Raw genomic sequence first — 22,579 nt, forward strand, 5'->3', positions numbered from 1 at the left:
TGCAACTTGAAATAAAAGTATTACTTATTAGTAATTTTTTTTTTTTGGAGGAACGCCAGTTTGATTTCATAATATAGGGATAATTTTAGAAACCTTCTCTCGGATTTCGCTTCGCAACAGGTAGCTCAAAATTTAATGATTGTTTTCAGCCGTTTTATTGAATATATATTTAGCTATACGTTTTTGCTGTGTTTTTTTTTTCTTTTTCGGTTATAACAATTTTCAAATTTAAAATAAAATAGTTGCTGATAATCAATGTTCTTAAAGGGTGTGTATATTTTTAACAGACATGACATAACAACCCTTTAAAATATCCCGTCTTGTTTCCTCAATACTCTTTAAACAAAACTCAAAATTGTGTTCTTGAGAAAATTCGGGCTTTATTATATTGAACTTGAATTTCATCTGATTTGGTAAATCTAAAGAAATTTGCCACAAACAACAAAAAAAAGGGGTTTATATGATTTAGGGACAGATTCTATTGAAGTCACCGGTATATATGATATTTTTGCAAGATCATCTGACTACCAACAAATAACACCGAATTGAGTATCAAAGTTAGATATGACTTTCAGAAGGATCAATAACTAACACCTTGTAATCATTTCCACTGTACCGAAAAGACAAAAAACCACCTAAACCTGGTATTTACTGTTAGTTGAAAATTTCAACTTACAAGATAATCATTTACCCACCTCAACTCGTTTCACTATGTATGTTGAACACTCTAACTTTACAAAATGATTATTTTTATACACCTTCAAAATTATGTGTCACGTCAGCGTCGGGTGTCCAGGAGACACAGTGATGGCCAGTTAAGGTGTCTAGATGTGTATTTTTAAAATTGTGTGTTTAGTTGCTAGTTGAAGCCAAGTTACGGTAGATATCTATGCATTATCCCAAAAAAATAAAAAAATAACACACACCTTGTCTCATTCTTCTAGAAAGTAAGTATGTGAAAGGGACCTTCATCATTTGTTACTTCACTCTCGATCGAGCTCGTATGATTGGTGCTAAGTGGGAAAATAATATCTTTCCAAAAGTGGCCCCTTTTTTTCTACGTGTACTAGTGCACCACCAAGAGAAAATGCCACGTTCTTTACGTATTGGAAAATGGTGCTTTGATAATGTTCTATATTGCGTGAAGAAACAAACTACTGTTATTTCAATGTCACTTTGATTAATTAAATAATCAATGTATCCCACTAAGTCTCTTTCGTTGTTATAGCTTAAAAGTTAATAATAAGAATCCTAAAGTCGGTTTCTTCGTAAGCAAACATGCAAGCAGCTTTCTTGATCATTTTTGATACTCCAAGGCCATGTAGCATGCTTATATATCAAATTATTAGTACTAATAAGTTGGTTCCTTTTTAGGTCTATATCAATGGGGTTGGTTACTCATAGTTACGTTATGGTCTTATAGGACCATACACAAATGGATGCTAAATCCTACCTGACCTAGGAATCGTCTAAAAGGGAACTTGAATAATTCCTCTATTTCAATTTATGTCGCACTTGGTAAATTGGATTAAATCAATTTAATATTTTAAAATTTAAATTTAAATATTAAAAAGCTATAGAAAAATAGGCATGTCAGTAACCCGTTCAAATTTAGACAGGCTAGGCGAATCCTCTTTTTATGATGAATTAAATTTGCAATTCCTGTACAAAAAGTACTATAATTTCAGTTCCCCTCATGTTAATATGATAAAAATGCATTTTAAAGTATTAATCAAAGTTTACATAGTCTGAATTTTAAAAAACGAAAAGTGTCACATAAATTGAAATAGGGGGAGTGATTGATAATGTTGCTTAAACATTTGAATATTTTATATTACCACCATAAAGGTGTGTGGTAGGAATTTGAGATGAACAAAATGTTTCACCTTTGAAAATGAATCTGGAGTTGTATGAATTCAGATTAGTCGGGAGAATAACAAAGTTGATCGTAAAAAGAAAAGAAAAGAAAATGTTAGAGCACCATTAGTCGTCTCTGTGCTTTATTTTCTTTTTGTAGGCTTCCTTATTATTTTTCTAAAGTCATGGTCCCTTCCATTCTACAGGAAAATTCAACAAAATGACAAAACTACTCCATATACTTGAATGTTCATTGGATAAACTTAGATAATGTGGCCTTATACATTATCCTCTAAAATGTGCCCCACATATTACTTCTTCAACTTTACTTATATGAACAAGGAAATCTTATATTTATTTCATCCATACGTTTGCGCGTTTGAATTTGATTTTATTTTAGTTTCAGTAAACTAGGATTTGAAAAGATTTTGTGAAAAAATTAAGCAGAAAAAGGTTCTATGTTTCGATTTCCTTTTTAGAAATGTTTCTGAAGATATTTGTGTTACCTCATTTGTGAAATCATACGTTTAAATTCCTTTTCGTTTATGGAAAAGCTTTTGTTTGATTTTTGAAAAAGAAGATAAAACTATCTCTACCAAAAAAACGTATACGTACCAATTATCTCTCGTATAAAAATGCAACCATCTTCTTTTAGTTAAACTATATTTATGATTAAAACTTTATAAATTGTTAGTATATTATATTTTGATTTAAATAAAATTAAACAAACTTAAATATAGACTTTTAAATATATTTTTTCTATTTAAAGAATACTAATTGCAAAATGAACCTGATACTATTTATTTTTTGGTTGTTGTAATTTAACATTCAACATACTTTTTGGAAAGATCATTAGCGAAACATAATTTATTTATCAAACAATGAAAATTCAAATAAATGGGCTAAAAAATTACTTTCCTCCAAAAGTACTTATCTGAAAAAGTTTTTGGACAGAAGTACTTCCTAAAATAAGCAATTTATAGAAGCTGCCCAATTAACAACTTTAAGATTATCATGGGAAATTGGCTAAAATGACACCTATAATATGGCCAAATTTGCTGTAACACTCGTACTTTTTGAAGGTCCTATGACTCCTCACCTCCTTGGGATATTTTTTTTTAAAATATTTCTTTTGCATTTATCGAGTGACTTGGCAAAAAACTGAACACATGCACATGGAGCACGTAAGAAGTTAATTAAAGCTCGATGAATGCGTATATATTGGCCATGTAGGAGAGAAATAATGTCAATCTTTTTATTTTTCCCTGTAAGTACACTATTCTTAATCTGCAACAGCCATGGACAAACAAAAAGGATTGATGCTCAAAATGTCCATTTCCTTGAGAGCTAACCTCTTCAAGAAATCCGCGAAATATGGAGAAGACAGTGGAAGCTTTGAGCTTCAATCCCTTTTATTTGTTAATGGCTGCTACAAATTAAGAAGGGTGTAGCTAGTTTTAATTAACTTCCTATGTGCTCCGTATGTGTTCAGTTTTTTGGCCAGGTCACCCAATAAATATCAAAAAATTATTTTAAAAAAATATCAAGGGGATCATAGGACCCCTGAAAAGTATGAGTGTGTTACTGCAAATTTAGTCATAATATGGGTCTCATTTGATCCATTTTCCTAAATCGTCATCAAACTATTCCAACAAGTACTAGTACAAAATAGGGAAAATACATAAATTATCCTTTAAATTTATCACTTAAACTTTAGGAGGGACCTCTTAGCTCCTATTCTTGTTCATTAAAGTGAAATTAATACGCCGTCCGTAATTTAAGTATGTAATTGACTTTTTTTTACAGGTCTAAGAAGCAACTTACGTAATTTTCATATAAAAGTGGGAAAAGGGTATAAAATGTCCCTCTACTTTGAGAAAAGGGCTAAACATATCCTCCGTTATAAAGTTGGGTCAAAAATACCCCTCCCGTTATTAAAGTTTTCAAATATACCCTTATCTTAACAGAAGTTCCCAAATTCCCCAAAATAACCCGATTTCATTTTTAAACCCGCTCCATTCAAACCCTACCCAACTACATAAAAAACCCATATGTGATCAACTTGTTTCCGAGTCCTACATCTAGAGTCACTAGGCACAGGAGCGCGGAACCCATATCGATTTTTTATCGGAAAAGGGCCAAAATTAACCCTGAACTTTGAAAAATAGTTCATCCATACCCTTCGTTATACTTTAGGGCCAATTATACCCTTACAGTTATACTATGGGGTCAATTATACCCTTATGTCTAACTGATGCCACGTGGCATCATCTCAGCCCTTCAAAATTATTTTACCCTCAAATAATTTTTTACCCACTAAAATAACTCAAAACGACTCGAATTTTTTTTTCCAGCAAAAATAATACGGAATTATTTTTATATTTTTTTCTGGAAAAATTATCCGTATTATTTTTGCTGAAAAAAAAATTTCGGGTCGTTTTGAGTTATTTTAGTGGGTAAAAAATTATTTGAGGGTAAAATAATTTTGAAGGACTGAGATGATGCCACGTGGCATCAGTTAGACATAAGGGTATAATTGACCCCATAGTATAACTGTAAGGGTATAATTGGCCCTAAAGTATAACGAAGGGTATGGATGAACTATTTTTCAAAGTTCAGGGCTAATTTTGGCCCTTTTCCGATTTTTTATTTAGTTGGGTCGGGTTTAAAAATGAAATCGTATTATGTTGGGGATTTCCATTAAGATAGGGGTATATTTGAAAACTTTAATGACTGGAGGGATATTTTTGAACCAAACTTTTAATGGAGGATATGTTTAACCCTTTTCCCAAAATAGAGGGGTATTTTTACCCTTTTCCCTATAAAATATCATGAAATGCAAATCAATTACTAAGTAAAATAAAAATCAGTGAAGAAGTACAAAACATCATGAAATTAAATACAAAGCAAGTGCGTTGTGGTAGGGATCTAGTAGCTCAGTTGGTTGACTACCTCAATTTCACCTTGTTGGTGAGGGTTCAAATCCCCATATTGTAATCCCCTCCTAATTTCCCCTTCCTCTACCCCTTATGTAATTAAGAAAAAAAAGAAAAAGTTAAAAAAAAAGCAAGTGCGTCGTAGTAGCATGCCAACATTGAAAGGAATAAAATGTCTTAATTTATAGGCTTAATGCATGTGCGGCCCCCTGAACTTGCCTCTTTTATCCATTTTAGCACCTCAACTAAATGTTGTTCCTACTGAACCCTTGAACTCGTCCTCAAGTGTGTCTATCAAACACAATCCGACTTATATAGTATTCCATCTTCAATGTAGCAACAATGCTAATATATATTCTAATTTAATTATGCCATATTTTAGCTAAGATTAGCAGCAATTGAGAGGGGAAAAAAGAATTGCTCTTAATTAAGCTGACAATAGAAGAGCAGAACCACCAGAAACCTACACATCCATGAACTAAAGAATAACTTACCACATGTCTAAATTATTACTCCACCTTCATTTTTCCAATTTAATTTTTGCTTCTAATAAAAATCAAATTTAGGGGGTTTGATAGACACATTTAAGGACGAGTTCAGGGGTTTAATAGGAACAACACTTAGTTGAGGTGCCAAATGAAAAAAAAATGACAAATTTAGGGAGCCGCATATGCATTAAGGCTAATTTATACGTACACACATACATGCATATTGCTACTATTTTTACTAGCATATTAAGATATATAGGGATATTTTTATCTTTCAAGAAAATTTCCCAAATCTTTTTGTCCGACAAATCCTGATCTGCTTCTCTCTATGATGGCCAGAAGACAGAGAAAAACCAAATGAACCCCATACAATTGTGTTAGGACCCTCAAGACACTCTGTCCTCTCTCTCTACATATCTTTCCAATATCTTCAAAGAATTTTCTGCCCATCTCTTTCTCTCTTACCTATCTCTTAATCTTTAATTTTAATATAATGAAAAAGGCAAAATTTTCCTTTACGGGTAGAGAAGTGGATTTAATTTCAAAAGTTTGGATGAAATGGATTTTAGTTGCTCTGATGGGATTGATCAAATTTGTAGTAATTCTGAAAGTGAGGATTACCGAATGTGGCACCTATATTTCATTATTCACCTAAAAGAATATTATTAATTTTTTATTAGGTGATTGGGCACATCCGAAAGTTTACTATAGAAATTAAAATCATCCTCGAAAGGGCATCTGAAATCATCAGTCTCACTCTCACCTAATTTAATATGTACGAAAACTCTTATTTAGCAACCATGTCTTGTATCTTCTCCATCAACAAATTTTACTATTTTAGCTCACCTTCCTGTTCTTCGCTTTTTAAATTATGTGAAGAGTCCGATATGGGTTGATTATGGGATGAGCGGTCTTTTTAATATGTTTGGGCAATCCTCACTTCTTGAGTTAGCTTTTGAATTAGGTCTAATATTCATTTTTTAAAGATGGTATCACAGCAGGATCCATCTCAATTCGTATTTGCTGATGTTAAATTGTTTATGCTCCAGGTGTATGTTTTTTTTTAGAAAATATGGTGTGTTGGAGGATGAGAGAGGAATACTATGCTACTTATGAAGCTTGTTTTCGCTACTTCCGGTTTTTACTCATTTTTAAGGAACTTGTTTTCTTAGAGAAAATATTTTTTAATTTTATTAACCAACCAAATATAAAAAAATTCAAAAACATTTTCTGATTTTTTTCCCTTTGTATCAAACACACCCTAAGTCATCACAATTTGATGGCGCTCGACTGAGTAACATTTTTTAAATTTCATGTTTATTTTGCCTATTTTTAATTGTAGTTCAAAAAAGAAAAAAATAAGAAGAAAAAACAATTCATGATGGGATAAACTCCCATATTCCATAACTAATTTCAAACTTCCAAACAGATTCCAAAACAGAAATGCTTGGATTGGAAATTAACGTCACCCAGTAATCCATCTTTTTCAAAATTGCCAGCGCGACAACACTTCACACCAAAAAGCCATAGCCCACTTGAAGATTCTCCGGTAAGATTCTTTCAAGCACTCCCTCGCTAGCATAAAATTTAAGGAATAAATTTTTTTTTTGAATCTTATGATCTTAAATTAAAGATATGTGTAATGTATTAAAATATTTTTTGAATTTTGTGGTTATAAACTTATCATGCACTCTCTCGGTCCCAAAATACTTGTCACATTTTTTATTTATATGCCTCTTAAGAAAATATATATAAGGTCAGAATTTTGACTATTTTACTCTCTTAACATATTTTATTATCTGATATTTCCTCAATAAATATTTACTCTATCTATAATGAGAACCTTTTAAATGTTGCTAATTAATACAAGCGCAAAATGACAAAATTCTACTTTATTTTATCTTGGTTAAATAAAACGATAAGTATTTTGAGATAAATATTTTTAGTAAGAACGATAAGTATGTAGAGATGGAGGGAGTAAAATGTTCGAATTGTCAAGAGATATTATTTTCGGGACAGATCGAAAAAAAAGAAAAGAAAAAAAAAAAGAGGTAAGACATTTAATTGGAATGGAGGGAGGCGTTTTTACTTTTTACTCAACTTTGGAAACATATCAAAAGGAGAAAGGTCGTGAATATCTGCTCTGGTTCAATATTCCGTGCGCATACTTTTCAAATGGGTCCCACTTACGTACCGGACAAAAAAGAACCAGAATAAATACTCCACTATTCTACCAGCCTTACACATGCATATTCATCCAATCCATATCATTCCCCTTCCCACATTCTCTGAAGACTACAAAAATGTCACGTTTCTCACTCCTATTAGTTCTCTTAGCCGGCCTTTTCGCCGCCGCACTCTCCGGACCGGCTACCTTGTCCGATGAGAATCCGATCAGACAAGTCGTTTCCGACAGTTTCAATGAACTGGATAACGGAATTCTCCGAGTCGTCGGCCAGACTCGCCATGCTCTTTCCTTTGCCCGCTTTGCTACCAGGTTCTTATAAATTCCGTTATCATCATCTCTCTATGAAAATGAGTCTTTTCTTCATTTTGCATATTATGTACTGCAATTAGCTATGAGTGAATCTATTGTTAAATTGTTCGTAGCTAATAGAATTTTATGATAATTCGTCTGTTCTGATCTCTATATGAAAATGAGATTTTTCTTCGTTTTGTGTATTATATTCACTGCCAAAAAAAAAAAAAAAGTTAGCTATGAACTTCATTTTTAATCCGTCGAAATTATCCGTAGTAAACAAGATTTTATGATAATACGTCTCTTATGATCTCTATATGAATACGAGATTTTTCTTCGTTTTGCATATTATATTCACTATAAAAAAAAGTTGAAATTAGTTACGAACTTCATCATCAATCCATTAAATTGTTCCTAGTTAACATAATTTTATGACAATCCCTAGATGGGATTAGCCATGATTTTTGCTGTTTAGCTAACAGACTTTATCTGTCGCTAGATATGATTAGCAACAGTTTTTGCTATTTCACTACTGATTTTATCCGTCGCTAGATAAGACTAATGGCGTTTTTTTGCTGTTGAGCGGCACAATTTATCTGTCGTTAATTTCTATTTTTGGATGTTAATTAAAGGCATAGGAAGAGGTACGAGTCTGTTGAGGAGATCAAGCAGAGGTTCCAGATATTTTCGGACAATCTTAAGATGATTCGATCGCATAACAAGAAAGGACTATCATACAAACTCGGTGTCAATGGTATTCTACCGCATAAAGCTAAATGCTCCTCTTATTTTGCTTTTGCCTTTTTCTCTTTACTTTTAGTCGAATCCTTCTGCTATTTATGTTTCTTTATTGTATGGTGGTTGAGTTTATTTATGTTCATATGAGTTATTCTCTGCTACTTGTATTCTTTATTATCATCAAGTGCACAATATGTAGCGTAAAAATTGAGAAGTTTATTCTGCCGTAAACCATCAGTTCGCTTGATGCCTCTGTGTGTGTTTTCGTTTTCATTTTTTGTTGAGAATATGGTTAAATATTAAAAGTGTGCTCTCTCTAACAACTTAAGCTTTTGAAATGAGATGGTCACACTTCAATATGGTATCCGTTAAAACAAAGGTCGTGAAATTGATCACACCCATATCAGAAAGAATTTGCACGTGTTTGGCACATGACAAATCATCAGAACCGCACGTGAGAAGGCGTGTTGAGAATATAATTAAATATTAAAAGTGTGCTCGTTTTAGATGTGATGGTCACACAATTTAATATTTTTCACTCTAAACTTCTTTTTTTGGGGTCATATTTGGAGGTAACAAGTGATAGTTTGGTGATTCTTTATTGAAATACTCTGTTTGTTGATTTTTGCTTCTCTCTCTTCTTCTTTTTTTCCGTTGCTAAGATGTGGGCAAAAATTATAATGCGATAATTCATGTTCCCCACCACGTAGCGGTTGCTGCAGAGAAATAAGATTTTAGTTAAAGAAGCGTGTTAAAACGCATTACGGTATCGTATGTGTAGTTTGCATATTTTATTTTATTAATGGGCTAAGTGTCTTTATCATCATATTTTATGAATTTATGTGTAGATACGTCATTCATATTGTGTGGCTACTAGTCGTTACCCTTTTTCTTTCCATTCAAAAAGATTTTATTTATGGATTTAAATTATATATTTGATAATGTAAATAATTTTTGCACCATCAATTATTTTTATTGAGTATAGCATGCTATTTGTTTTAGTTTCTAAATTACCAAATTAAATTCACTATGGATACTTATCTGTTATTATAGATTATCTTATTATGATTGTGTAATTTCTTTTATACAAATCATGTGTAATTTTTTTTATACCAATCATTGTATAGAAGTTTTATTCTTTCTTTATTAACTAATCTAGCTTAAAGAGACCTAAATAAACAATCCGTAATTGAAGTCTTATTTCTTATATATACATACATACATGGACTTTTTTTTTTTTTTGCTAAGAAGAGTTATTTTTATTTTATTAACTAACCGTTTCAAGATGGACGTAAATAAATACTCCATTTTTTACCCATTCATACATGGACATAAAAACAAAGTCAGGAAAAATATAAGACCAGCACAAGTGAAAAAGTGTTTGCAACTTAATCTAGTTGTGTAGACCCAACAACAAAAAGTAAAGAAATAAGTAGGGAGTGCATTATATTTCATGCTTGTTAATTATAGTGATGTCCTATTTATGGCCCTCATTGTTTAACGATTATTATGTTTCATGGCAGAGTTTACCGACCTAACATGGGATGAGTTTCGAAGAGACAAGTTGGGGGCAGCTCAAAACTGTTCTGCTACCACAAAGGGCAATCTCAAGCTCACTAACGACGTTCTGCCAGAAACGGTATTTCCAATTAGAATGAACCCCCATATATGTTTATATCAGGAGTTACTCATTAGAGTTAAACTAGCTAGTTTGTATTGCATATTATTTCCAAGATGTCAGAGTTCACTGAGTTGAATTATGCTATGAACATATAAGGCTTAATACATCGACAACCCTTCAAACTGTTGGAAATCTTACGAAAAATACTTGATCACGAATCTTGTTGGGAAATACTTGATCACGAACCTTGCAGGAAATTCTTGGAAGCTTGAGGCTTGTCAATTAAGACACCGTCCTTAAGAATATTTCATCTGGTGTGGGTGTATCCCCCAGGATTCAACAAGCTCTTCTAGTATAAAACCAGAAGCCAGAATCTTACAAAGATTTCTCAAAGATAAATGACCCAGCAAAAGAAAATAAGAAGAAGAAGAAGAAATATGTTCTATGTTACCCCCAACCAAGTAGAAAAGTTGGAGAATATGTATAGTCTTAAGACTTGCCAAAGGAACGTTGTAGCTGTGAAGATTAATGCCACCAACGGCATTATATACATCATTGATCTATTAAATGGGTCAATGATAACGTTAGGACTAGTAAGGGAAATAAATTGGAGGATAGTAGTTAATGGCAATAGAGTATCAATTCAATTGCCATAATCAGCCATTCAAATCAAACATTTGTTACAAGATGTAGACGTTAGGAATTATTATTTTTGAGATATTCTATTATTTTTCAACAGAAACTGCCAACAAATTTCATTTGGACACTCGAATTACTGCTTGTTCTAATTGAACACCTGAGCACATGATAAAATATTCTTATTAGACACTTTCGATTTAAATTTTGGAAAAAGTTTTGTGCATGATCTCAATACCCATTATATAGATAAGCTAACCACAGAAATATGTCATCTCTTTTAATTATACACATCATCCTTAATGGGAACATGTCTGAGGTTTTATTTACAACTTATTGAGACTAATTTGTATAACTAAAGAAGGTGACATATTTTAAGTTGTTAACTTATGTACGTACGTAATTGGCATTTGAGAACACGTGCAAAAAAAGAACTGAAATTTGAACCAAAAGTGTCCTATAGGAACACTTTATCATGTGTTTAGGTGCTCAATTGAAACAACTATAGTTTGATGTGTCTAAATAGAATTTGTGACAAGTTTGAGGGATGTCAATATATTAAGCCAACACAGAAACACTAAATATCTAGTGACCATGTACCATGTTAATGTATAATTGGTTGCGAAAAGGAGTTAATTTTTTCATTCCTAATGCTAAATTACCAATTTTGTGATTACAGAAAGACTGGAGGGAAGCTGGTATTGTCAGCCCTGTCAAGAATCAGGGCAAGTGCGGATCTTGCTGGACATTCAGGTGAGAATTACTTAGAATCACATTTATCGCTCTTAAAATTGTAAGTATTGAAATCTAATGGAGTAGGCATATGTCATTTTGGCAGCACTACTGGCGCACTAGAGGCAGCATATGCCCAAGCATTTGGGAAGGGAATCTCTCTATCAGAGCAGCAGCTTGTGGACTGTGCTGGTGCTTTTAATAACTTTGGATGCAATGGTGGGCTGCCATCACAAGCCTTTGAGTACATTAAATTCAATGGTGGTCTTGACACTGAAGAAGCATATCCATACACCGGCAAGAATGGCTTTTGTAAATTCTCACAAGCAAATGTTGGTGTCAGAGTTATCGATTCTGTAAATATTACCCTGGTAAGATCTCTTTCCTCCGGTATAGAATCAATTTCTTGCCAGTGTTACTCAGTCGAGTGGAGTCCATTTGCTCAATTGTTGAGTTTTTCAGTCATGAACTTCAGCTTAGGTCAAATAAGCATTGGTTGGACTCCTAACATATGTGTAATTACAGGGTGCTGAAGATGAATTGAAATACGCGGTTGCATTGGTTAGGCCTGTTAGTATTGCTTTTGAGGTGATAAAAGGTTTCAAACAGTACAAGAGCGGAGTTTACACCAGCACTGAATGCGGCAACACTCCCATGGTAAGTCATCTGTCCGAAGAACATGAGATGCAAGTATATAGTTTTGCCTGAATACACTTACATGGACAATATCACAAACATTGGCTGTTTCATTGGCAGGATGTAAACCATGCCGTTCTTGCAGTGGGATATGGTGTCGAAGATGGTGTACCTTATTGGCTCATCAAGAATTCATGGGGAGCAGATTGGGGTGACAATGGATACTTCAAAATGGAGATGGGAAAGAACATGTGTGGTATTGCAACTTGCGCATCCTATCCTGTCGTTGCCTGAGTTTTGGCGTTTGTAAACTTTTTCATCAAAAGGGAAGTAAGTAAGCCATAAATCCCATACGTTGTCCTAGTTGATGATGCGGCAACCATCCAGGCTCCATTCTCAGATTTATGTTCAGGACTTGTATGGATCGCCATACATAATACATAGAGAAGAATAAGAAAAACTGAATTAACATAGATTATTATTATGCAGGAAAAAGCCGTGGATAAATTATACCTATATAAGTCATGGGAAGAAAGAAGAATGTCATATTGTCAAAATTGTCAATGGATTGATGTCCTTACTTATTTTTATATTAAGTTTTATTTTCGCGGTCAAGCCTACGGTTACAAAATGGGTGCCTTATTCTACCATAAATTAGTGGGAATAACACTTACATTATTCACATCACTTCAATTGAATTACCAAAATATATGCTAATTTAGCATGATTCCTACAAGATTTGTATATTCCCTTTGTGTTTTACAAATAGTTTGTACATCATTTATAAGACACTCAGTAATAATCATAAATATAATGTAATACTGATAAATTTACATGTTAAAATCAAATAGTGTTTTGTCCTTCGGGATTAAGCACACGGACAAGACAAGCCTTGACTAGACCATCATTGATGAAAGAAGAAAAACTTCTTCTATTGCATCATCAACCGGTCACCTGTGTACTAAGATTTAAGATCGCTCTTCTATCTTGAACCACATTATATTACTTTTTCTTAAAATGCTTAATTTAATTGCTCACAATACATACCATATAGTTAGAAATGAGGATGGTTTACCTCAATTCACGAAATAATTATTTACGTTTAGAAGTACTGTGGTTCAAGGACGTTGCATTTAGTATAATGGACTCTTCACCAATTACAATTTCCAAATATGCATGTAAGATTGAGATTTTGGCATATAGTATAATATTAATTCGATATGTAAACTTTTATCAATTTGGCGAGTCAATTGCTATGTACCATTTGGTAATTTACATTAAGCATTCAATTAACAAACAGTTATTTGATAAATTTAGTCAGTTTAGTATATGTAATTAGTTAGTGTTCTCGACTTCTAAAACGCGACTAATGGATAGAGCTCTTGATGACTCAAAGGATAGTTAATGTTTATGATGATCTACATACAAAGCAAATTACACAAGATTGCAAGAATTTTGGGAGGAGCTCGCGCTTAATGCATTGGGAGCATACCAAACGAATGTTGGGGCACTTGAGATGCAAGTTTCGCAAGACAAGAGCCCACACGTAAGTCCACGGACATTTTACGAGTTTCTTGCCCTGATATCCATCCCAATTTTGCCTAACCCCCGTTTCACAAGTGGAAATGAAATATTCAGTAATTTTTTTACTTTTTGAAATCTTTCTTATTTGAACTATGTTGGAAGTTTTGATATTTAAGAACTTAAGTGCATCAAGAATTTACCTTATCTAAATCATTTTCTTACTTAAATATTATAACATGACCATAATTCTCTTTTCATAACATAATTATAATTCATTTTGAAATTATTTTTGAACTTTATTAATTTCTACAGAAATAGCATTTTTCTTGTCATTGATTTTTGTGTGTAATATTTTAAAATGACATTCAACAATTAGAACAAAATAAGATGAAAAATAATTAACAATTTATACATAATATAAAGCTAGGCAAAAGAAAAGTGATGTGGTACCTCTCTTTGGCCAAGGATCCTATTTATCTTTTTTTTTTTTTTTTTTTTGTATTTTTTTCCTCCTCCATCCTGTTAGTTTAACTTATTAAATATTAAAAAAGCCTCTTCCCTCCATAATCATTTTTCATTAAACAGAACAATTAATACGTAGTAATGGCTATACTTTTCATCTTCTATATGGATTTTACTACGAAGTATCGTTTTTGCTCATTGTAACTGTTTATGTATTAACAACCATTTAATCTCCAATTAAATAGAATAATTAATGTATAGTAATGCTTATGCCTTTACTGAAAATATATAAAAGGAGAAACACATCTCCCTGCTGCCTAACTTCTTGTAGTGTTGCTGTTTTCTTTTCATTTTAATTAGGGAGTATTATTGTTTTGTTAATTCCTTTTCTTCCTTTTTTTCTACAGATTTCATACTTGTAGTTGTAGTCATATTACTTAATTTGAGCGCACGCGAGAGAGATTATGGGATGCATTCCCTTTATCTAAGAGTTTGAGGTAAAAGCTCAAAACAATTCAGAAATGGCACTTTAAAAAAAAAATATCTTGACATGAAAATTTACTTTCCTCTTATTTGTGTTCATCAGATATTACTCTACATATTCTTCGAAATCTGGACTAATACATAAATGGCTACATGATTTTGTATCAAGTTGTTTATTGAAATATTGATATCTATGCTTTTCAATTTTATTATTACGAGTTTGTAGGTTCATTTTCTATCTGATTAGAAAATAGTTAGTTGTTGTCTCCTTTGTATTACGATTGGCATGTTTTTGTTATTTTTCATAGTTTAACTTGCAAATAATTCAAGAAAGAGATGAAGACTTTTAAAAAAGACTACATGCCTAACATGTATGATCTTTTGTTAAATGGATCATGTCGAGGAACAATAAAAAAAGGTTTAAGTTTAGTAGTTCCTCATATATAATTATTGACTTTATAGATATAATAATATGGAGAAGACAAAATTATTTTAAACACCGCAAAACCGGAAGAATCCCTTCTTTAAGATAGAGATAGAGAGAGAGAGAGAGGGGAGGGGGGGGGGGGGGGGGGAAGACAAATTATTCACATTTCATTTGATGGTAAATGGCGAATTGAAAGCTTACGCAGATGAAATATTGAAGTTATTTTTTTTTTCAAATATAAAAACACATGATTTTTCTTTGCATGAAATAATAAGAAAATGGTACATTATAAACTAGATCAGAGGGGATAATACTTTTAAGTTAATATAAGTATTGGTCATAATATGGACTAATTTATAAGAAGATCGCCTTGAATATATTTTTTAAGACCGCGCAAAGCGTGGACAAGTTAACTAGTATATTGTAAGTCAATACGTTAGAAAAGTTTTCAGAAAAATGATTATTACATTAAAGCCTCATTAACAAAATATTAAAAAAATGAATGTAGACATTATTTTAGTAAATCTGACTTTGAAAATTTCCTTTTGCGATATCATATAATTTTATATTTTAAAAAACCCCCACATATCTCAAAAGGAATAATAATAATAATAATAATAATAATAATAATAATAAAATAATAAAATAATAATAATAATAAATAAATAGAATAATAAAATTTTATTGGGTTTACACAAATGAGCATAGAGTGTTGATAGCTTGTGTCTCTTTGAATATGAGCCAGACCTAGATAAAATTAAATTGAATTTACGGAATAATTGGTGAAATTTAGAATTTTTATGAATCAAGAATTATTTTGTAAGTTCAACGTCTTATAATTCACATTACTCCCACACACTTTGTTGTTTGTCACGGTTTTGCGCTAATTCGCATGTGTGTGCTTGATATTCATTAGTGCTCTAGAAATTTCATAGGAGCGGTCCCACTCCACACTTATATAGGTGCAATCATCAAGTGCATTCTACATAGCAATACATTACCTATAAAGGATATGAATTGGATTAAGAATTTAATCAACATCACTCTGCTTTACAATATTGCACTATATTCACAGGAGGGACATATTTTAATACTCCCTCTGGTTCAATTTATGTGAACCTATTTCTTTATTAGTTCGTGCAAAAAAGAATGACCTCTTTCTATATTTGGAAATAACTTATCTTTATGCAATGATTTATAGCCACACAAAATATATATGACTCATCTAACACCACAAGTTTAAAAGTCTTCTCTATTTTCTTAAACTTCGTGTCCAGTCAAATGGGTTCACATAAATTGAAAGGGATGGAGCAGTATATACATGATCAACTAATAATGCATTGCTATTACCATATGAACCTACATCATGGGATTCCTAATCACATAGGTTAGGTTACAATAATTGTTGATCTTCTCAAATTGATAAAAAATCTCACTGCCCCTGATGCTCTTATAATCCATAAATAAATCAAGTTCACTTCTGATTTCACATAATCTATGAAGAAAGGCCATCTCACGACAACTGCTTTCTCACATTATGTTTCCAATGAATATATCTATTTTTGACATTGAAGAATTCATTTTCTGCTAGAGTTATTAGTACTTGGCAACCACAATGTATAGACACAAAAGATATTTTTTTCCAATTGAAATACTCACTAAAAGGTTTCTTAGCCTCAGCCTCATTACTAACAAGCTCCAAAATAACAAATTTTGTTCAGATAATGTTCATTTTATGACGTCCCTGTTATACGCCCGTGTTCAGAATTGTAGGAAACCAGAACCAGAAACTGAAAAAAACCAGTAAGTAGAAAACGAAAACAGAAACTGTGTGCAAAAATTAAGAAATATCCGAGACCACAGAATTCACTGTGTGTCCTTAAGGAATTTAACCCCCTCACTGTACCCGAGGTTACGGATTATTTCCTCCCAGGATAAAACGGATATACCTGTCGCAGGAGTGGCGGTATCTCAAACGCCTACGACTTCGGCGAACTCAAATTTGGCAATGAAACACACTAAGACTCGATAGTTTTATTTCTGGAAAAAGAATGCAGAATTTGCATTGCAAGGAAAATTTTTCAGTAGTCGAAAATTGAGGCATTGCCTCAGTTTATATAGCCTCGAACATGCCTGTTCAGAATAGGCTTGGTGGCTGTTCGGAGAGGCCATGCCTTTTCCGGAATAATTAATTTTATTCCGCCAAAATTTAATTAATTACTAATTAATATTTTACGGCGGAAATAAACAAAATAATTTCAGAAAATGAAGATTGAATTTAAATAAATTTGGTCCAAAAAGATTATCAATCAAATCATTTGACCAAATCCAAATCCAAATCCAAAGCCGAAGCCGAGCCGAGCGACGACGACGGCGCGAAGGGAGTCCCTCTTCTCAACCCTTTAAGAGCTAGAGGAAGTGCTTTCTAATATAAGCACATAACTTTCCCTTTCTACCACCAATGTGGTACAAAGCTCCTTTTCTAAGGAACTTTGCTTTGAACTTCATTTTCCTTCCATTGTCTTTTTCCCTCCATTTCTCATTCACACCAACTTAGCTAGCTTCAATCATTAACTAGCTTTAACAATCCCCCATATGAATGGGAATGGTTATATGATGAAAAACCTGCATGACAAAAAAACTGTGTGATTCGTAAGCAAGGATTAATCGCATCTGGATAAGTAGATTTCTCTTTGAACTTTCCGTAGTGAACATATGTCGGATATACTCGGTCAATCGATAGATTTGATATCTTTGAACCGTCGAGCTTTGGTGTATACCTAGACAACCACATGTCACACAATTAACCCTTTAACCATCTTTGGTTCTCATTGTTTTATTCATTTCAGCCATGAACACTGCCTGGTTCATAAGTGCGTAGAGAATTGGCCTTACAGAATTCTCCTTGAAGCGGCTTACACTTCATACTTACATAGGTGATTTCTAAATGTGTCATCCCGTAGATACACTATTTGATATACCCCGTATCAAACTTAGAAACCATTAAAAAGCCGTAATGCTTTATCCTGGTACTGAACATTGTCTCATCACGAGAATGGACTAAAAAGTTATTGTGACAATGTTGAACCGTCATCAATGACTTTGTTTGATCTCTTTGAACCTAGATCTTGGGATCTCCAGTCTTCTAGGTAGAGTTACCGCCACGATGGCCTGTCCTCGGCCATAGTCCCATTCCCCTCGATGATTTTCAACCACCTCTCTAGTTAGGCCTTTAATTAGTGGATCCGACACATTATCTTTTGACTTAACATAGTCAATTGTGATAATTCCACTAGAGAGTAGTTGTCTAACGGTATTATGTCTTCGTCGTATGTGACGAGACTTTCCGTTGTACATAACGCTCCCGACTCTTCCTATTACCGTTTGGCTATCGCAATGTATGCATATAGGAGCCAACGGTTTGGGCCAAAATGGAATATCTTCTAAGAAATTCCAGAGCCATTCAGCTTCTTCACCGGCTTTGTCTAAAGCTATGAACTCAGATTCCATTGTAGAGCGGGCGATGCATGTCTGTTTGGATGACTTCCAAGACACTGCTCCTCCACCTATGGTAAAAACGTATCCACTTGTGGATTTAGTTTCAGTTGAACCGATGATCCAATTTGCATCACTGTATCCTTCAATAACTGCAGGATACCTATTATAATGCAAAGCAAAGTTTTGAGTATGTTTCAAATACCCCAAAACTCGTTTCATTGCCAGCCAATGATTTTGGTCGGGATTACTAGTGTAGCGACTTAGTTTACCTATAGCACACGCAATATCAGGTCGCGTACAGTTCATGATATACATCAAACTTCCCAACACTCTGCCATAATCCAATTGAGAGTAACTATCACCTTTATTCTTTGCAAGAGCAAGGTTCATATCAATTGGCGTCTTTGCAACTTTAAAGTCCAAATACTTGAACTTTTCAAGTACCTTTTTAATATAATGAGATTGAGACAATGCTAGACCTTGAGGAGTCTTATGAATTTTAATTCCCAGAATTAAATCGGCAACTCCTAAGTCTTTCATATCAAACTTGCTAGCAAACATGCGCTTAGTAGCATTTATGTTAGCAATGTCGTTACTCATTATCAACATATCATCCACGTACAAACAAACAATGACGACGTGGTTCGGAGTGTTCTTAATGTAGACACATTTATCACACTCATTTATCTTGAATCCATTTGACAGCATCGTATGGTCAAATTTTGCATGCCACTGTTTGGGTGCTTGTTTTAGTCCGTAAAGAGACTTAACAAGTCGACACACCTTCTTCTCTTTCCCTGGAACTACAAACCATTCAGGTTGTTCCATGTAAATTTCTTCCTCTAACTCTCCATTTAGGAAGGCTGTTTTCACATCCATTTGATGGATTTCAAGACCGTACACGGCGGCTAATGCTACTAACACCCGAATAGATGTAATCCTCGTTAACGGCGAGTATGTATCAAAGTAATCAAGACCTTCTCGTTGTCTAAACCCTTTAACAACTAGTCTTGCCTTATATTTATCAATACTACCATCAACTCTCATTTTCTGCTTGAAAATCCATTTGGAACCTAAAGGTTTATTCCCTGGAGGAAGATCAACCAATTCCCAAGTATGGTTGTTTAATATGGATTCTATCTCACTATTGATTGCCTCTTTCAAAAATTGAGCTTCCGATGAAGACATAGCTTCGTTGAAAGTTCGAGGCTCATTTTCCAACAAAAATGTTAGAAATTCTGGTCCAAAGGAAGTAGACGTCCTTTGACGCTTGCTGCGTCTTGGATTTTCCTCATCAGGAATATTTTCCTTTGTTTCTTCCCGAGGTCGTTTAGATTCCTTGCTAGACGACTCACATTCCTTTTTATACGGATATATGGTTTCAAAGAAGTCAGCATTATCTGATTCAATTACCGTATTCACCTGAATGTCGGGATTTTCAGATTTGTGAACCAGAAACCGATATGACTTACTATTTGTGGCATATCCTATGAAAACACAATCAACGGTTTTAGGTCCTATTTTTACCCTTTTGGGTTTAGGAACTTGCACTTTGGCCAAACACCCCCACACTTTGAAGTATTCCAAATTGGGCTTCCTTCCTTTCCAGTTTTCGTATGGAATAGATTTGGTTTTTCTATGGGGGACTCGATTGAGTATTCGGCTAGCTATTAGAATAGCTCCCCCCCACAAGTTCTGGGGTAAACCAGAACTTATTAACAGGGCATTCATCATTTCTTTCAGTGTTCTATTTTTCCTTTCCGCAATTCCGTTTGATTGTGGCGAGTAAAGGGCAGTTGTTTGATGAATGATGCCATATTCCAAACATATTTGTTCAAAAGGAGATTCATATTCACCGCCCCTATCACTCCTTATCATTTTAATCTTTTTGTTAAGTTGGGTCTCAACTTTAGTTTTGTACTGCCTGAATGCTTCAATTGCTTCATCTTTACTATTAAGTAAATAAACGTAGCAATACCGCGTACTATCGTCAATAAAAGTTATGAAGTACTTCTTTCCACCGCGAGATGGGATTGACTTCATGTCACAAATATCTGTATGGATTAAGTCTAAAGGACTTCAATTCCTTTCAACTGACTTATAAGGATGTTTAACAAACTTAGATTCAACACATATTTGACATTTTGATTGATTGCATTCAAACTTAGGCAATACTTCCAAACTAATCATTTTCCGCAAGGTTTTATAATTGACATGTCCTAAACGTGAATGCCATAAATCATTTGACTCAATCAAGTAAGACGAAGCAGAAACTTTATTATTATTAGCAACAACCATTACATTCAGTTTGAAAAGGCCCTCTGTGAGGTAACCTTTTCCTATGTATATCTCGTTCTTACTTATTACAACCTTGTCAGAAACATAAACACACTTAAAACCGTTCTTCACTAGAAGTCCGGTAGATACTAGATTTTTCCTAATTTCAGGAACATGACAGACGTTGTTGAGAGTCACCACCTTGCCAGAGGTCATCTTCAGCAGTATCTTTCCATAACCTTCAATCTTGGCCGTTGCAGAATTTCCTATATATATGGTCTCGTCGGGCCCGACGGGAGCATATGAAGCAAAGACTTCTCTAACAGCACAAATGTGGTGAGTGGCGCCAGAGTCAATCCACCACTCTTTCGGATTTCCCACTAGGTTGCACTCAGACAACATAGCGCACAAGTCATCAACCTCATCGTTTGTTTCAACCATATTAGCTTGACCTTTCTTCTTTTCCTTCTTCGGAGCACGACAGTCTGCAGCTTTGTGTCCGATTTTTCCACAATTGTGGCAGTTTCCCTTGAATTTCTTTTTGTTGGGATAATTCCTTGGTCCCGATGCCTTTTTCCTCTTTTTTCAGATTAGTTGGGGCAGTTTCAACAATATGTGCTCCCCCTATGGTTGATCTCCCATTTGCCTTCTTCTCCGCTGCCTTGTTATCTTCCTCGATTCTCAACCGGACGATGAGATCTTCCAGTGTCATCTCCTTTCGCTTGTGTTTCAAGTAATTTTTGAAGTCCTTCCATGAAGGAGGCAACTTCTCTATCACTGCCGCAACTTGAAAGGCCCCACTAATCACCAAACCTACACCAAACAATATGTAAGTAATAGTGTACTGAATACTTTCGACAAAGTTATTAATTAGATTTATACCTTCAGCGAGGAGATCGTGGATGATAACCTGCAACTCTTGAACTTGAGTAACAACAGACTTGCCATCTACCATTTTGTAGTCCAGAAACTTGGCAGCGATAAACTTCTTTAATCCAGCATCTTCTGTTTTATATTTCTTTTCCAACGCATCCCATAGCTCTTTTGATGTTCCCACATTACTATAGATGTTGTAAAGATCATCCTCCAGTCCGCTAAGAATATAATTCTGGCACAAAAAATCTGAGTGCTTCCATGCCTCAGTTACAACAAAACGTTCATTCTCAGGTGTTGATTCCGGCAGAACCGGAACGTCCTCCTTAATAAACTTTTGAAGGCTTAAAGTAGTTAAATAGAAGAACATCTTTTGTTGTCATCATTTGAAATCAATCCCGGTGAATTTTCCGGGCTTCTCTGCCGGAGCCGGTGCTGGTGCAGTACGACTGGAGGACGCAGCATTGCTCGTAGAACCAACCACGGGGGCTGGTGTGGCAGTAGCAGTAGCATTCAAATTTGGAGTTTGGTCTCCCGTCTCCCATTTCTGTCGCAGGAAACAACAGAAAAATTTAATAAACAGTGAATTAGTTTAAATCCGAAAAATCTTCGAACTGAATCTGTTTTGACAGCAACAAATATAATACACAACGGTGAAGATTTTATTTCTTCAAACTGAATCAAGTTTACACAAAACAGATTTAAAAACTTCAAACAGAATGTAGGAAACTGTATGTTGTATACTTGATGAAGTTTTTATATCTTCAAATCAAGTATCCAAATGAGTAGAAAGTTCTGAAAACTTTTTCTTGCATTGCAAATTCTGCATTCTTTTTCCAGAAATAAAACTATCGAGTCTTAGTGTGTTTCGTTGCCAAATTTGAGTTCGCTGAAGTCGTAGGCGTTTGAGGT

The 22,579-nt window shown here is 33.9% G+C and overlaps 2 protein-coding genes across 2 annotated transcripts; one reads left to right on the top strand and one right to left on the bottom strand.

Moving 5' to 3' along the window:
- Positions 1-7,520: 7,520 nt before the first annotated feature.
- On the top strand, positions 7,521-12,738 carry LOC132616737 (cysteine proteinase 3). The gene is made up of 7 exons (XM_060331361.1): positions 7,521-7,778; positions 8,393-8,514; positions 10,022-10,137; positions 11,435-11,508; positions 11,594-11,858; positions 12,013-12,144; positions 12,244-12,738. The coding sequence occupies exons 1-7, from the start codon at positions 7,585-7,587 to the stop codon at positions 12,415-12,417; spliced, it is 1,077 nt and encodes a 358-aa protein (XP_060187344.1). The 5' UTR covers positions 7,521-7,584; the 3' UTR covers positions 12,418-12,738.
- Positions 12,739-21,236: 8,498 nt separating this feature from the next.
- On the bottom strand, positions 21,237-22,037 carry LOC132619704 (uncharacterized). Its single transcript, XM_060334530.1, has one exon. It carries the CDS (start codon positions 22,035-22,037, stop codon positions 21,237-21,239), a length of 801 nt encoding a protein of 266 aa, XP_060190513.1.
- Positions 22,038-22,579: the final 542 nt, after the last annotated feature.

This window comes from Lycium barbarum, chromosome 11 (assembly GCF_019175385.1).
Source record: "Lycium barbarum isolate Lr01 chromosome 11, ASM1917538v2, whole genome shotgun sequence".
Taxonomy (NCBI): Eukaryota; Viridiplantae; Streptophyta; class Magnoliopsida; order Solanales; family Solanaceae; genus Lycium; species Lycium barbarum.

What these genes read in the sequence shown, in the direction of transcription:
- LOC132619704 (XM_060334530.1), bottom strand. Translation starts at nt 22,037, where the DNA reads ATGTTCTTCTATTTAACTACTTTAAGCCTTCAAAAGTTTATTAAGGAG.
- LOC132616737 (XM_060331361.1), top strand. Translation starts at nt 7,585, where the DNA reads ATGTCACGTTTCTCACTCCTATTAGTTCTCTTAGCCGGCCTTTTCGCC. An exon ending in TTTGCCCGCTTTGCTACCAG is followed by an intron (nt 7,779 to 8,392) that starts GTTCTTATAAAT and finishes TGTTAATTAAAG; the next exon opens with GCATAGGAAGAGGTACGAGT. An exon ending in ATACAAACTCGGTGTCAATG is followed by an intron (nt 8,515 to 10,021) that starts GTATTCTACCGC and finishes GTTTCATGGCAG; the next exon opens with AGTTTACCGACCTAACATGG.